Source organism: Bradysia coprophila, unplaced genomic scaffold (assembly GCF_014529535.1).
Source record: "Bradysia coprophila strain Holo2 unplaced genomic scaffold, BU_Bcop_v1 contig_232, whole genome shotgun sequence".
NCBI lineage: Eukaryota > Metazoa > Arthropoda > Insecta > Diptera > Sciaridae > Bradysia > Bradysia coprophila.
Window position 1 is genome coordinate 20,259,881 of NW_023503493.1, and position 15,649 is coordinate 20,275,529.

Below are 15,649 nucleotides of genomic sequence, written 5' to 3' on the forward strand. Positions count from 1 at the left end.
TACCTTAGTTATCAAGAGTGATTTCTAATGGTGGGAATTGTTTTAGGCTCACCTGCAGTAAGCGAATGTTGTGCATTGATGCGGAAATGTGAAGTTTTTGCGACCAAATTAAATTCTGACGAAGGAAAAACTTAGTTTCATCGAAATCATCCTGAGATACTGATGACCAAAGTTGAAAAATTGCTTAGCCGGTCAGCTACTACCTCACTTACCTTATGTTATTATATACCACTTGACTTGGCAGTCATTGAAAATTTCATTGGTGATTTCACACATACGCAATAAAAACACAATGGCGATTGACAGATGAAACATTGTACATCTAATCTACGATTTGGTCGGTTCAACTTCAAACATCGTGGAGTCATTTCAATCCTCGAATAAGCTCATCAATTCTGTTAAACTTTCAAAATAAGTTTCATTGTTCGACATCAGTTGAAATGGCGGTGAGTCTACAGGGTTGCTTAAGTTTTTGATTGAAATGTGTGTGTGCCGAGTGTGGATGGGATGACCGTTAATCATTTTATAAATAGCAATTGCGTATTATACGATTAGAGACAAATTTCCATCGAATTGTTGGATAAAGGGAGTGAGGGTTCTGAATGAAAATTATCTCGATTTTTTGGTAGGAATGTGCTGAATTCACCGGGGGTTACAGTCACCTCGTAATTTTAATTACTTGAGCGTCAAATTGAAGCAAAAAAAGTATTAAAACGGATAAAAAGGACAGGTTATGTCCGCTTCCATCTTTGCGATATAAGCGACAATAACCTGGCACTGAATTTTCAATTTAAAATGAAGACCTCAACTTTTGCTGTAAATTAACTCTATTATTATATTTATTTCAGTTGTCACACCCTCTGTACGTGTGTACGTATTTAATTTATGTTTAATGTGGAATGGAAGACAGTTCCGAAGACTCGGATTTCGAATCATCGAATGCGGCCAATCGTGGCAACAAAGCAAATCCAACTGGTAAGCGTTTTCTAGTTTTCTTTACGAAGCAGAAGCGCATTGATATGATGATAAATTGTTGAAACTTTGTATTTCCATTATTTCAGCAACGACAATAGCTTTAAACGATGATGACGACGACGACTTTGTGGCAACGAAAAAGATATTCAGTAATTGAGACTGCTCGTTTAGCAAGGCAACATTGCACGATAACACAAAAAATTTCCCATTCCAGATTCGCCGCCGAAATTGCCGAGCAATCGATCCGGTGCAAAGAGACGAAGACAAAACGGTGCGGCTGATCAACGGCAATCCTCAAAGAAAGCTAGAACCGGCATCGGCCGAGAAGGTATGCACTAACATAGTGCAATAATTGTATCAAAATCGAAATAATTTTACAATTCTTCATGTGTTCCTTTATCAGTTGTGTCGTCAGCATCATCCTCTCGACAGTTGGCAAATCCAGCGCCACCAACTATACAGGCAACAAATATACCTCCACACAATCGGCCTCCGACACCGGAATATGGTTCCGAATGGGATTCGGACGGCGAAGCCACTCTTGCTGCGGAAAGAAGACAGATGAAGAAGAAGGCTAATTCCAATTCGACGAAAGAAAAAGTGGAACAGAAGCCAACGGTTAATTCAAGCGGAATCAATAGCGCCACATTAAATGCCGCGATCCGTAATGCAATGCCAACCGCTTCAACTAGTCAATCTTCGTCACGGGTAATTTAATTTTTTTTTATTTTCCCTCTTTGAGACTGTCGTATACAACAAGATTTCCCCTTCTTCCAATTTTTTGTATTCTGTTGTTGTTGTTGTCTCTTTGTTTGTGGCGAAGTCCTACTGGACCGTATGCAAGCCAGGGTGTATCTTTAAATCAACGACAATTAGAAATCTAACTGTGCTTCTCGGTAGAACATAACCAGCGACCTGTACTTTTCAATCACTTTGAGCGTATCGACTAAATTGTCAAACTTTTCACCAAAACCGTACTTTGCCCGAATTCGACCGTATTTTTCACACTTCATCATCATGTGTTCCAAGTCGTTTCGTACATGACATCTGTCGCATAGTTCACTTTCTTCCAGTTTGAACCAAAATTTCTTAACTCCGCAAAGTCCATGAAACTTTCTCAGTCGCGTTAAAATTTTCACGAAAGTTTCAATTGAAAACTTGTCTCTTTTGAATTTGAGAGGCTTTGTTTTCCGCTGACAGTCAAGTTACCAAAAAATACGAAAAAGAGTTCACAAAACGCACTTGCTTCACCTTTTGTAGTAACCAAAAGCCATGTAAAGTAGTCGTTAGTTTGAGGGTAGTGGGTTGTCAGTTTAGGTGGTGAATGTTTTCGAAATCGTTAAGTATATTTTGCCATCATAAACGTAAATTGGATGTTTAAAAGACACGAAAACATTAACCAATCGAATCTCTCAAATTCCTCGAGACATACGCAACATTATTGTATGGCTGGCCAATTATTGTATGGCTGGCCGATCAGCCCAAATTTTTCTCAGTGCTTAGACCCTGATCATGGCGTTTATAACCTTCAAATAAACCGAGAGCAAAGCTATCAGCCTGTGACTGTTTAGTTCTTTCAAATCTCTCCCAGGTTTGGGTATCAGTACCATCAATATTTTCCTCATTTCTTCCGGTATGTCCTGACTGGCCCACACTCCATTCACCAATTCTAAGAACCTTTCCTTAACATTCGGCGGAAACATCTTGATGGTGCTATATCTGATTCCGTCCGATCCCGGTGCCGATTTCAATTTCTGATTGAGAACTCTTTGAGACTGTCGTATACAACAAGATTTCCCCTTCTTCCAATTTTTTGTATTATTCTTCTCTAATTATACTTGTAACATTTGTGATAGGATCCGACCGAAACAAGCAGAACAAACGACAGAAAACGTAAAAGTGATGAAACTGCGGCCAAATCAGCCAAATCAGCCAAATCAAAACGTACCGCTGCCCCTGCTCAATCCAATGAAACACTGAAATATCAAGCCACCACCGAAACATCCGAGGCAAACGTTTCATTCATCAACCATGAATTAAAGAAGCAGATAACACATTACATTTGTCCATTCATCAACAACGAAGGGAAAATTTGAGGCAAGCGTTACTCGTCATTCGCAGCTCTGCAAACTCATTTCAAAAACGATCACAACTTGGCTAGAAGGGACGTGCTGAGGCCAGCGTGCGGCCGAGAAAATCAATATGCCAGTGTACTTTCTTTCGGAATACACGTATAATGAAATGAATTGAGATGTACCAAGCAACAATAAGAATAATTATTATATACACACAGTAGGCTCAAGAAAAGAATGTTGAAATAAAATGTAATATACAGGTGAATTCAGCTGTACTTTCTCGTTGACCAGGATATTTATTTTCCGTTGTAGGTAAGTTTTTCTATTTTTGTACATGAGTAACTTTGGTTCGTGATTCAATTCTCTGTTGAAAAACAGTTTAAATGAACAATTTTGAAAATACTTTAACAATAGAAGTAATAGATTTAGGTATTGTACCGTGATACTCGCACTCGGCCTCGGCTCGGATATACAGCGCTCCCACAGTGTCCTACTTTTGTACTTTGTCCTACTTTTTAAAAATTTGTCCTACTGTCCTACGTAGGCCCCTCCAAGGACTATAATTAAGTAACAATCAAGCGGATTTTGAGCTCTAAAAGTAAATTAAAATAATTTTCGACCCAACTTCATACGATTATTGGCTTAGATTATCAGATATTAAAGATATTCTTGGACATATTAAATATCGTGTTATTTCGCGACTGGCAAAAGCGTGTTTTTGTTTGAGGCACGCAAATGCTGTATTCAGCACAAACCTTCTGCAAAATAAATAGTAGATACAAGGAACAACAGCCAGGCAAGGGTGGTATTGATGCATATAAGGGTGTTATAAATATATTCCCATAACTGATCGTCTGCTGTCACTTTGTCACAAACTATCAGGTTTATTTAGATCTTCAAAAATTCTAAGCTGAAAAGAGCTGATCGTGAACATAAGGACAAAAAAGCGAAGGAAGACAATATAAGGGAAATCGATAGATCAATTGGTCAGGAATTGGCAACGTTAAATGTGGCGGAAAAATTGTTGATCGACAGTAACAAATGTTTGAGCAAAGCTCGGCAGAGTAAAATAAACCAGGCAGGGGCGGTTCATTTTTAAAACGTCAAATAAACAAGCAAATAAGGGACCTAATACACTGTATAAAAATGTACTTAAATGAACACTGACATGAAAATAAGACTACTATATTGTTCAGGTCCCTAGTCAAATCAAGCGCTCCTGCCTGGTTTACTTTACTCTGCTGTGTGTAAATTCCAACGGAACCGTGGAAATAAGTGAATTGATTGCGGCACATGCAGTCCTATCTGGTTAATATTTTAGAATTTAAAATAGGCCGTTTGTCATAATACACATCATGAGCATAATAAAGTACTTTACATTGTGTCAAATACAACATTTTATGCCACAGAGGCATCTAAAGTTTGTAGTGGCATAAATAACTACTTTCAACCATAGTTGGAATGTCTGTTATTTTCTTTAATAAATCTCAAAAAATGTCCTACATGTCCTGCGGTAGGACACGAAAATTTTAGTGGGACCACTGGATATACAAACTCTACACTTATAACACTTGTGTCTTAGATCACTCATGAAATTAATTCTTCCGCCGATGTAATCTACTATTTATCTCCAAGTCTCATCAGAGCAAAGTTTTTTTTTATTTCCTAACATATACGCACGACCACTTAAGGCCAACGCCGTAAGACTTTTGTTCAGAAAGTTTCGGGAAAATGTGTTCGCCGAAGAAAAGAAATTTTCTTTAAAAGTCTCGTTAAAAGTTCATTCAAAGTGTAGAATATTTTTACTTTTAAATTACGTAAATATTTTCACTTTATTTTGATATACTTTGTAGTAACATTGAAACACAAAAGCTATGGGACACACCCCTGTAATGGAGTAAATTTTTAATTTATCTCAGTTTTATGTAAGAGTAAACTTCGCTATCGCTATCGGTATCTTTAAATTCTCTTCACCAAAAAGAAGATGGAATATTGACAGAAATACGTGATAATGTAATCGTAAATATGACGAGAAGAGTGTAGGTTGATACCAAACTTTAAGATTGCAAATAAAGATAAAAACAAAAAGGAACGTGGAAATTTAGTTAATTTGTGCGGCACCATTCATAATATTTTTCGTTTCATCGTAAAAGTAATCGATTATGATTGTCGTTCGTGATAAATAATGGTTCATGAAATATTTCGTTTTTTTTTGTAATCAATAAAATTACCTTGGTGTTACTGTGCTCTTCATTAATAATTGTAAAAGCAACTGTAGAATTGCAATGATCCATGCGAACAGTGGTGTAACGTCGTACAAAAATCCTCTATGTTTGCTCCTTTTGAATATCTTTAAAATTATTATAAGCAGGACGTTTAGCAGAAGAAATATGCCAGTGACTTCTGGAAGGAATAACAAATTGAATTAACTGAAATAATTGTGAATTGAAATGTTGCGTGGAAACATTTATTTATTTAAAGAACAAAAAAATGTCTGTGATTTCCTTTAAAGGATTTTGTGCATAAAAAATATTAAATGTCGGAGCGATATTTTGAAATGAAATGAAGTCAACAATTTTATTCAATCTGCGAAAACACTCCGTTTTACATAATTAATGATGTTTCGTTCGTACTTTGTTAAGACTTTATCCCTTTGTTTTCGATGTCCCTAAGATAAATAATATAAATTATTAGGTGGTCTGTTTGTACGAAAGCTTTTATGTATTCTCAAGACACGCATTATACCCTGAGATCAGAACATTTATCATTCTGGAGATGAACAAGACAAACCGGGTAGAGTAAATGTTGAATATAGTGGTGTATGGTATGCCAATGGTTGTTTTTATCTAACCAAGCTTATATAATATATGGCGTCACAAGCAACTGAGCAAGTTATTTAAACTTGTTAAACGTGTACACAATGTTAGGAGAAATCGGTGTGTTCAAAACTCTCATTCAAAGTTTTCTCGCAGAAACTGCACAATCCAAAAAGCAGTAAAAGTTTTAAATTTACAAATAAAATGGTAGTCTGCAATTCACTGTTTTCATTCTTCTTCATGTTCTTCTCTATTGAACTCTATCATACTCTATTGATTTTGTTGATACTTAAGAGGTTATTGTACGTTTCGGAAATGAGATCTGATTGATTTTAATCTTCATTATAATTTAAATTCCTTTGTAAAATTGAAGAAAAAATCTAGCTTAAGCAATTTACAGTGTTGGCCCAACGCAGAATAATTATGTACTTATGTTTCTCATTACTGCGTTAAACACATCAACATGCATTATTATATGATATAATGATATATGTAAATTACCTAAACTCTCCCGACTATGTCCTTGTGGAATGAATATTGCCCACAAATCGAACAAAATGGATGCTGCTAAAAAACATTCCAATCCAGCCCGACGCTGTTTGATTGAATATCGTTGGTAGAGTTTTTCAAGCACGGTACTCGGCAACGTTATTTTATTATTGCTTGGTGTTTCGCTCGTTTTTGATGCTTCATTTGCCATCGTATCCATTTTTTGTTCACAATATTTTTTTTTTTAATTTTTACACAAAAATATTCACGTAATGTTCATAGTGGTGTAATATATGTGATGTTTTCAGTAAATCTTTTTTCGTTTTTTACACATCAGAATGAAAGCTCAGTAGATCTGAGATAAAAACATAATGCACAAAAATATCGTTAGAGCTTGTTATTTCATTAAAGTTATTAATAGTCAAGAGCGTTCTATGTTCGATCAGTTTAGCTATACATCGTTAGTATGTATTCTCATTAAATTTTGTTATTTTGGAAAGAACAATTAGTACATTACGTCCGAGTTTCCAAATTTTTATTTTGACGAGTGGGGAGCCCCATTGGGGACGTATAAAACTTTGGAACCTCGTAAGTACAGGCCTTTACGTGTTTCTGGTCGGTAAATGCAAAAAATGTACTCAAAAAATAGCAGCACTTAATATATATTATTGTATTGGCGCAAACGATCAACTTATCGATATACTAATGTAGGTTTATGAACTCTAGGTAAACAATAACGTCACGCATTGTGCATATTATGGCAGAATTACTCCGAAAAATCGTTTATTGTGATTATTGGTCAATGGTCATGAAAAGTTAATATCATAGAGTTACACTCGAGAGGTGGCATGGTGGCGCTGATGCTAATCGGCACCCAAAAAATTACATGGGCATCCAGACATGATTAAAAATGACAGCGCCACCATGCCATCTCTCAAGTGCAACTCTATGGTTAATATCGTAATTCTGAAATGGAGAAGTACTTCTAATAATCTCCAGATTCTTTGGGGTTATTTAAAGTGATTTTTCGAGGCGCTTTCAGATATGAACTGAACTAAATCAAACAATGGCAATTCTTGGATTCACTTTTATTTTAAATCATTTCCTTCGAGTTTTGTAGACTAAGCTCAAAATAAGTTTGGAATGGTTTTTGTAACCTATCAAAGTAATCTTCAAATCGAAAACAATTTGGTTAGCTCATGAGATACTGACAGAGACACAAAAAATAGTTTTGTTTGCTCTTCATTAAATATCAACAAGCAAAAGGTTCTTACTGTATTGATGGTTTTCAACCTATTCTTAAAATTAGAAAATCAACATCAATAGATTTACTCTAAACAAAAAGGATTAAGTGTCATGAGACATGCTCTCTATAATATCCATTTCGGATCAACTACGTCTACCAATAACCTTGTTGAATATTTCAAAATACGGTGTTTGTATGCTATACTCTACCATAAAGCTTAATAGTTTCTGTACCACCGCAAACATTTCATAATCGATCAAAGAGATTTGACTTAATGCCCCCATGTCCACATTATACCTACAATGTTATAAATTGTATATGATAAATCGTTTTCGATGTACATTTGCATAGAAACATTATATGCATACTCGGGCTATGTAAATATTGTTATTGTTGTGTTTTCATATTCAGGTTGTTCAATCTGTTTTATATGATGATACTTTTCAAAATATATACATTTTCCGATCGATGTTTGACGTGATTTATGTTGTGAAATCTTTAAACGAAAGAAGTAACAGATTTTGTATGAAACACTAGGTGTTTACGTTAAACAAAAGGAGTAGTGTTGATACTCTTGGTATTTCATTGCTGTGGTAAATAAATCCTTATATATTCTTTATTGCCTGCCCCATGCGAAAATTGACTATTACACGGCTGTTTACCCCCTGCGAAAGTGATCCATTACACTAGGGATATTTGGGGTTTATTTCAAGTTGACAGTTCTTTCAAGTAAAATTTTCCTTGCTTTCATTTTATCTTTTTTGTAGAACGAATCGATCGATCGAAAAAGAATGTAAAAAATGTCGCTAAAATAACATTTTTTTGATAAAAATATTGATCGATGAACACAGTTATTTCAGAAAAACTTGTTACGCAAGTAATCTGGTTACAACATACTTTTAGAAGAATTCGCAACACAGAATTGTCGGCCATATTTATCAATGAAAGTAAATAGATAGGTATGGCCAAACGTTCAAATTTGTTCTAGCCGGAGCACATACGGATTTGCACCTCATTTCTAGTGAAAATTTCCACTAGAAATAAGTTCGTTTGAGGTGGCGTCATGAAATCCGTATAAGCTCCGACTTGTATGGACTGGAAATACCTACTTATCTACTTTCATTGATATTTATTGTAACAATAATTTTGATGTTCCGAAGTAACACTTTATGGCCACACATTTCGTTGTAATTTTCACTTGTAACACTAAATGCTTTTGATTATAGTACAAACACTACACCTTGTTGCACATTTTTTTGAAAACATTAAAAAGGACTAACAAAATAATTGCACAAACAATGCGTCTTCATCGATACTAACTGTGAAAAACTATTCAATGTCAACATGTCACCAACGCAATTGTAACTACTGTTGCGACAATACTAATGTAACACGAGTGCTGTATTCGGGATCAATTTTTTAGGAGACGTGTAGCGTGTGAGCCGATTTCGTCAGCAATTCAATTCAATTCAATTTGGTTTATTAATACAGAACAAAAAGGATCACTCGAACTAATAAAGTACAAGAGCCTCAATCATCGAAAAAGAAAATAAAATAATGAAGCGAAAGAAGAAAGATAAATAAATAAAGCGAAAAATATACGAAAACGATGGACTGTACGTACGCAAGAACGACTAAAAGACCACATATGAATTCCATAACAAAACTAACGACCAACAAATGCTGGCATGCTCAAACAGTGCTAGAGTCATAATGCACTAACGGTATGGTCAATGCGGTGCCACTAGAGATCATCCACCTTAACGTTTCTACGATTGTCCCACTAGGCGTTCAAAGCAACGCCGCTTGAAGGATGCTATTGAACTACTCTGCTTGATAGTACTAGGTAACATGTTGAACGCCGACACCACGTTTACGAAGAACGACTTGTTGTATTGGCTTGAGGTGTGACGAGGAATGATCAGCAAACTGGACCGTTCAGACATTTGAAAGTTGTCGTACAAATACCCTGGTATCTTGTCTACAAGTAGTTTGAAGACGAAAACTATTGATCGATACTTCAAGAATTCCATTATGGGACAACCTAATATCCTGTTTAGGTGCTCTCTCGTGCTATCACGCCTTCCAATTCCAAACACAAACCGAACACATGCAGCAAATGCCCGCTCAAGCACTTGAATAGATTTAACACTCAGATTAGTTGAATATGCAGATCCACAGTATGTAAACAGAGGAAGGATGAGAGATTTAATTTGTAAACTAGATTTGTTTGTAAACGTTTTTTCGGAAGAACAGATTTATTTTTGTTTTGTTGGTGTTGGTTTATTGAGATACTGAATTTATGTAGAATTTCTGCAGAACAGCCGTGTAATAGTCAATTTTCGCATGAGCAGGCAATAAACCAGAATACGTTGGATGCTGCGACGTAATTCATTGCTCTCGGACACAATTTTGTGGAACTCGCAAACTCACTCGTGTTTTTGAGCAACAAGCTTCGGTGACTGTTTTCTCGACAAGTGTAGTTGCATACCTCGCCTTCGGCTCGGATATGCAAACTCTACACTTGCCTCGAAAACAGTTACCGAAGCTTTTTGCTCATAAACTTACTCGTGAGTTTGCTCGTATCACAAAATTGTGTCCTTGTGTAATGAATTACTTTCGCAGCATCCAACGTAATCTACTATTATCTCAATGGTTAGCTGAAATTGTAGCCTACATTTGTACGTTATCTTTTCAACAGACCGCAATAACGACCACACTTTCAAAAACGGGAGAGTAAAGTAAACTATGAGAGCTTGATTTGACAGAGACCTGAATTACCCATAGTAGCCCAATCTTTTGCGAAAAGTGTTCATCAGTGTTCATTTGATCTCATTTTCATACAGTGCATTAGGTCCTTTATTTGAAGTTTCGAAAATGAACCGCTCCTGCCTGGTTTATTTTACTCTGCCGTAATTTCAATGAAAAATAGATTTGGTTGTATCCAACGCACTATCAAGACACTGTGTTGTTGTCACATTTTGACCAGCTCTGAGAAAAGTCAGCAGTTCATTATAATAATAATAAAAAATGGGGTTTAAATATTGCCCTAATGTAGATTTTTCAACTGAGCATCGACTTCTTTTTATCGGAAGAAAAATGTTTCAAGATTTACACAGTTCAGTTTCAGTTTTGAAGAAGGGGACCAAAGTGTGATGTCGATAGAGTCTCACGAATACGGACGAGGGGGGATTCAGATCAAAATATAGATGGTGTGCTTTAGAAATACATTTTCCGCATTATTTCATCTTAAATGAAAGTTTATCGTCACTAATTTGATATGTGTTCCTATTTTGGGAAATATTTTCTGATACTTTTCCGAACGACGAATAACGATCTGCTATTTGAAAAGTTGAAAAGTTCGACTACAGTTGGCACTTAATATTAGAGGGAATAGCAATAAAAAAGTACAAGTTTTTCTGTCTACCATCTTCTTTCAATGTGATATTACAAACCACATTACACTTTGTATAAAATGTGTTGTCAAGCTTTTTTATGGACAAACAACAACAACACCCAACATTAGAAAGTTTTATTTTTATTTTGAGAAAAAATACGGAAAAAACTTTTTTATACTTTGCTTTTACATCCAATTTATAAGTCGTTCATAATATACGTTGCGTACATGTACATATACTACATACTGCGCGTTATATTGTAATCATGTAATAAAAATTACTAAATTAAATAATGATGTTCAGATAAAACGGCTAAAAAGTTTTTAAATTGCATTTGACACAATTCAAACAGTGTTATGGCAGATTTTTTTCTTTATTTTTATCGTGCAATGCTGTTACATAAAAATCGGGTTTCTGATCGAAAGTCTATTTAAAGTTTTGTCACTTAACCCACAGGACTAATGTAGATGAAGGTATGAGCAAGCATATGTTCACTGTAATTTTCATTGAACAGAAAATAGTACATTACTGTCTTGCTGGGACATTTTTTTTTGAGTGGTTGTTGGTGTTGGTGGTTTTGAGTGAGGAGGTTGTATATCGCAATGAAAGTCTAGAACAGGTATGGTCGATCGGCGAATTCGTCTTAAACGCACTCACATTTTATGTCAAAATAATATGAAAATGAGTGCGTTTAAGTACGAAAATCAAATTTTTATGTCCTCCGGACAATAGACCATACCTGTTTTACACTTTCATTGGTATATCGAACAGAAGGCGAGTAATGCATCCCACACGCCTTAACAAAAAAAAAATCCCAGCAAGACTTTTCTTGTCTAGTGACCAGAAAATGTGAAAGAGGGGTTTTGAGCAAGTCAGTAATGACGAATTTTCTTGCCGGAAGACAACAAAAATTTATGTTCTGACATAATATGCACAATAAAGTTTATGTAGAAAATGTTGCACTTTCAATGTTTCTGTAAAATATTGAAGAGGTTCAGCCATGTTTGTTGTTTACTTTAGTACACTTAAAATATAACACAGACTGAGTTAGCAGATTATATCACTACTGTAGACATGGTGTTATATTCAACATCCTATTGTTTTCGTTTGACTGAAATGAGCACTTAAAATACTCTGTGATTGGGTGCCGATGATTTCTTTACGATAATTTTTCTATTTTCGTCATGCAAAAAAAAGGAAAATAATAATCTCATGAAATTATCGTCGGCACTTTTTGGATGGGATTTTTTTTTTATTCCGTGACAAAGCTTTCAACGTTTTGTCTTAGTGGTGTGGCGATATTTTATCGGAAATAATATTTTCTTCAGTGAAAGGTCTATAAACTTATGACACGCTATGTAGAGGGGAGGGTTTTAGAACTTTAAATGAAAGAGCAGATCGAGTCCATCAGAGTATACATTTTTTACACCTTTTTCCGTTTGAAATTTAGAAGAATGTATCGGAATTGAATTGCATGAATAGATAAAATAAACCTCTTGAAGCGTGACTTTAGCTGCTTTCCTCAACTACCCATTCATGCGATATAAATACTGATTCTACAAACTAAAGACTTTTTACATTTAAAAATCGAAGAAAGTGAAAGAAAAAACCTTCGCTAAAACATCCCGCTCTATCAAAGTCAAATCGAACATTATTATTTCAAAGACATTTTCCCACATTTTAAATTAATTTTCCTTTGGGTAGAGCTGGTATAATCTCCAATAGAATATATATCGAAAAATGGTTCGAATAATACAATGTATCAGTATAACATCGTCGGAACAAAAACTTCAAATAGAATGAAAGGAACCAGAATTACGGATGTATCCTCAGTGAATAAACGTTGATAAATAAAATATAAGGTAAAATGGGTCTGACTTATACCAATCATTAAATGATACACATGGGATAACAGTTGTATGGCATGGATATTAGTTTTTTTTAGATATAGAAACGAGGTGAAAATCTCATGTGATTCTTTTTCTTACTTCAATGCTTATAAAATATTGAGACGATGCTTTGTGCACCTCTTTTCCAACCCTACCTCCAATCGTGTGAGCACAAATTATTATTTAAGCTGATAAGAGTAGACTAGAAAATGTTGGCATTTTTTCAATCTCATAGGAAATTCACATCACGTAAAGCCTCCACCTTAAATGTTCTTTAAGTGATAATCAATTCGAAGATAAAGAAAGTAGACCGGGAAATATTTAAGGAACAAACAGTAAACAGACGACAGCTAATGAAAGATAATCGGTTAATCCTAAAACCAGAACAATTTCTCATTTTAGTTTATTTAACAACGTTCTATTTTAAAAGTAAAGGAGAACAATCTGTGAAACAAGATTTCAGAATCACATCTTAACTGTATAATAAAAAGAAAATCGTACTCAAACTGTACATCTTGGAAGTTATACTAGTGGAAAAGAGAAATGTGACATATTTCCTGATTTAGGAGTTGCTGTTGCATGTAACTGTTTGTTGTTGCTACATTCGAGTACGCGATTTGCGTCAAAAGAATCGGAAGAAACAAAGAAAGTCATCTGCTATCCACAACGACGACAAAAATAAGAGATGAGCTCTGGCAAGTGTTCACTTATGTAGCGGTACTTCATAAAAATATTGAAGTAGAAGATTTTGTATCAAAGGATATACTTTACTTGAATGAAGTAACAGAATTTGTGATTTTCTTTCGATTTGCTCTTTGTTTCCGAATGAATAGTTATAAACAAAAGTGGGGATAGAAAGTTGAAAATTCGAGTTTACATAATTGAGTTTTGTTGATCGTTCTGCTCGCACACCGCAATCATCGCACACACTACACGTAATATTCATTTACATCGGGTGTTGATCCGGCCTGGCTTTTAAAAGTAGTAGTTTTGTGGTTGAATAAAATACGCTTAAGAGTGATGATAAAGGTGTCATAGATATTAAAAAGGTACACTTAGCAGAGAGCGTAACCATATGACCAGGTTAACACTGACAAGGTCTGTTGTAATCTGCTATTACAGACTTAGCAAAAAAGTCGAAAAAAGGTCTCGAGAAATAAATGACAAAATTGAAAACATACCCAATTCTGGTTCTAAAGTTTATGAAAATTGATGGGATTAACATCTTTCGATTCATACAATACGCGTAATCAACATTGAAAAGTGCATAAAACCTTTACTGACCGTTTTTAGTAACTATACTCGATTACCCATAACATTTCCAACATTGTCTATTTTACACTAGCGGAACTATAAAAACTTTTTGAGTATATTACGGTACGGTGTAATAAACATTCCAAATTCCCATAACTTTAATAAATGCAACTTGTGCATAATATGTTATATAGGTACAGTCTTTCGTCAACAAATTTATTGTCACAACTGACCTACTTCAATTTATCTTCCAAAAATAGTAGTTTTGGTTTTTCGATAATTGCAACAAAAATATCTGTCGCTAATATACTTAAAATATGAATAGAAAGGAAACGTATTTCCAGAGCGTAATTATTTAATTGAAATGCAAATTAGTATCCCAATTAAGTGTTTATATTCCAATGAAAAGTCGATTGAAACGAATTCTCATAATTAATATTTGTTTCAAAGCGGAACACTGTTTCGTATATTTTGCCCCTCGAAATGACAAGTAAAACAAATACACAAAATCACACTACATCTCGACTCTCGTGCACATACACAGCTCAAATTAATGAGGTTGAATTTTTTTTCTTTAGCTTTCATAATATGCATCCTATTCTGTTTGCTTAATCACAATTTCACATTTACTTTTTTACAGTCTTAAAGTAGAGCGCTCACTCCATCGTCACACAAATAAATGTGTTTCATCGCGAATAAAGTCCAATTTAACGTTTTAAGCAAGAAAACAAATAAATTTTCTTTGAAGAAAGTAAAAAAAAAATGTTAGGCATTGATTTTCCGCACAGACAACCGACAAACAAGAACGACTTGCCTCGATAAAATATACTCGCCGACTAAAGACACCGGAGGGTAGGTTTTCTCCATGCATGGAAAATGCTATTACTTTTCCAGTGTGAGAGAAAATTTCCCCTCATTTTGTGATATTGGAAAATGTTCATGTTCGTACACTGTTGCACGACTTTTCGCTTGGTTGTCGATAGATTTGAATGGTTGATCTTGGTTTATTATCTCAACAAATGCAGAAATAATTGGAATTCATATTGCTTAAAAGCTGCATTTAACATTTAGCTTTCATTTTATTACTTTATCTCTGATATTGTTCATAACGAATCAACATTCCCCAACAAAGTAATAGCCGGTAAATATAAGAGGAGGAAGAAGATTTAGTGCTTCATCAACAAAGAAAATATTGAACGGTTAGTTTGATCCTAAGTCAATAGATTCTTCAGTTCATTTTTTAAAGTAACATCCTCACCTCATTAACATCTTAACACAGAAATATCTCTTATCAAAGCCCAAAACTGGGGAAATCGAGTTTGATTTTTAAACCATCATGCCGTCAATCCTCAAATGAGTTTCCTCTATTACTAAATTATTGCACCTTTCTTGTTGACCTACTCGTATAGCCCAATTTTACTACCTTACCGTATTTACACACAATTCAAATTTTGAATATATAACGAAACGAACCAGAAACAAATCACATTTCCGGTGTTAGAATCAA

At 34.8% G+C, this 15,649-nt stretch overlaps 1 protein-coding gene across 6 annotated transcripts in view; it reads right to left on the minus strand.

The window, feature by feature from the left end:
- Nucleotides 1–14,971, minus strand: part of LOC119075649 (adenylate cyclase type 3) — a 46,293-nt gene extending 31,322 nt beyond the window's left edge. For 2 of the 6 annotated variants that reach the window (XM_037182141.1, XM_037182136.1), the window contains exons 1-3: nucleotides 14,661–14,971; nucleotides 6,368–6,710; nucleotides 5,282–5,453 (exon numbers count right to left, since the gene is read on the minus strand). In XM_037182141.1, the coding sequence (XP_037038036.1) occupies nucleotides 5,282–5,453; nucleotides 6,368–6,575 (380 nt within the window). In that variant the 5' untranslated portion in view covers nucleotides 6,576–6,710; nucleotides 14,661–14,971. The remainder of the gene's footprint in view (nucleotides 1–5,281; nucleotides 5,454–6,367; nucleotides 6,711–14,660) is intronic. The other 4 variants (XM_037182139.1, XM_037182137.1, XM_037182138.1 and 1 more) reach the window with 4 other exon arrangements.
- Nucleotides 14,972–15,649: the final 678 nt, after the last annotated feature.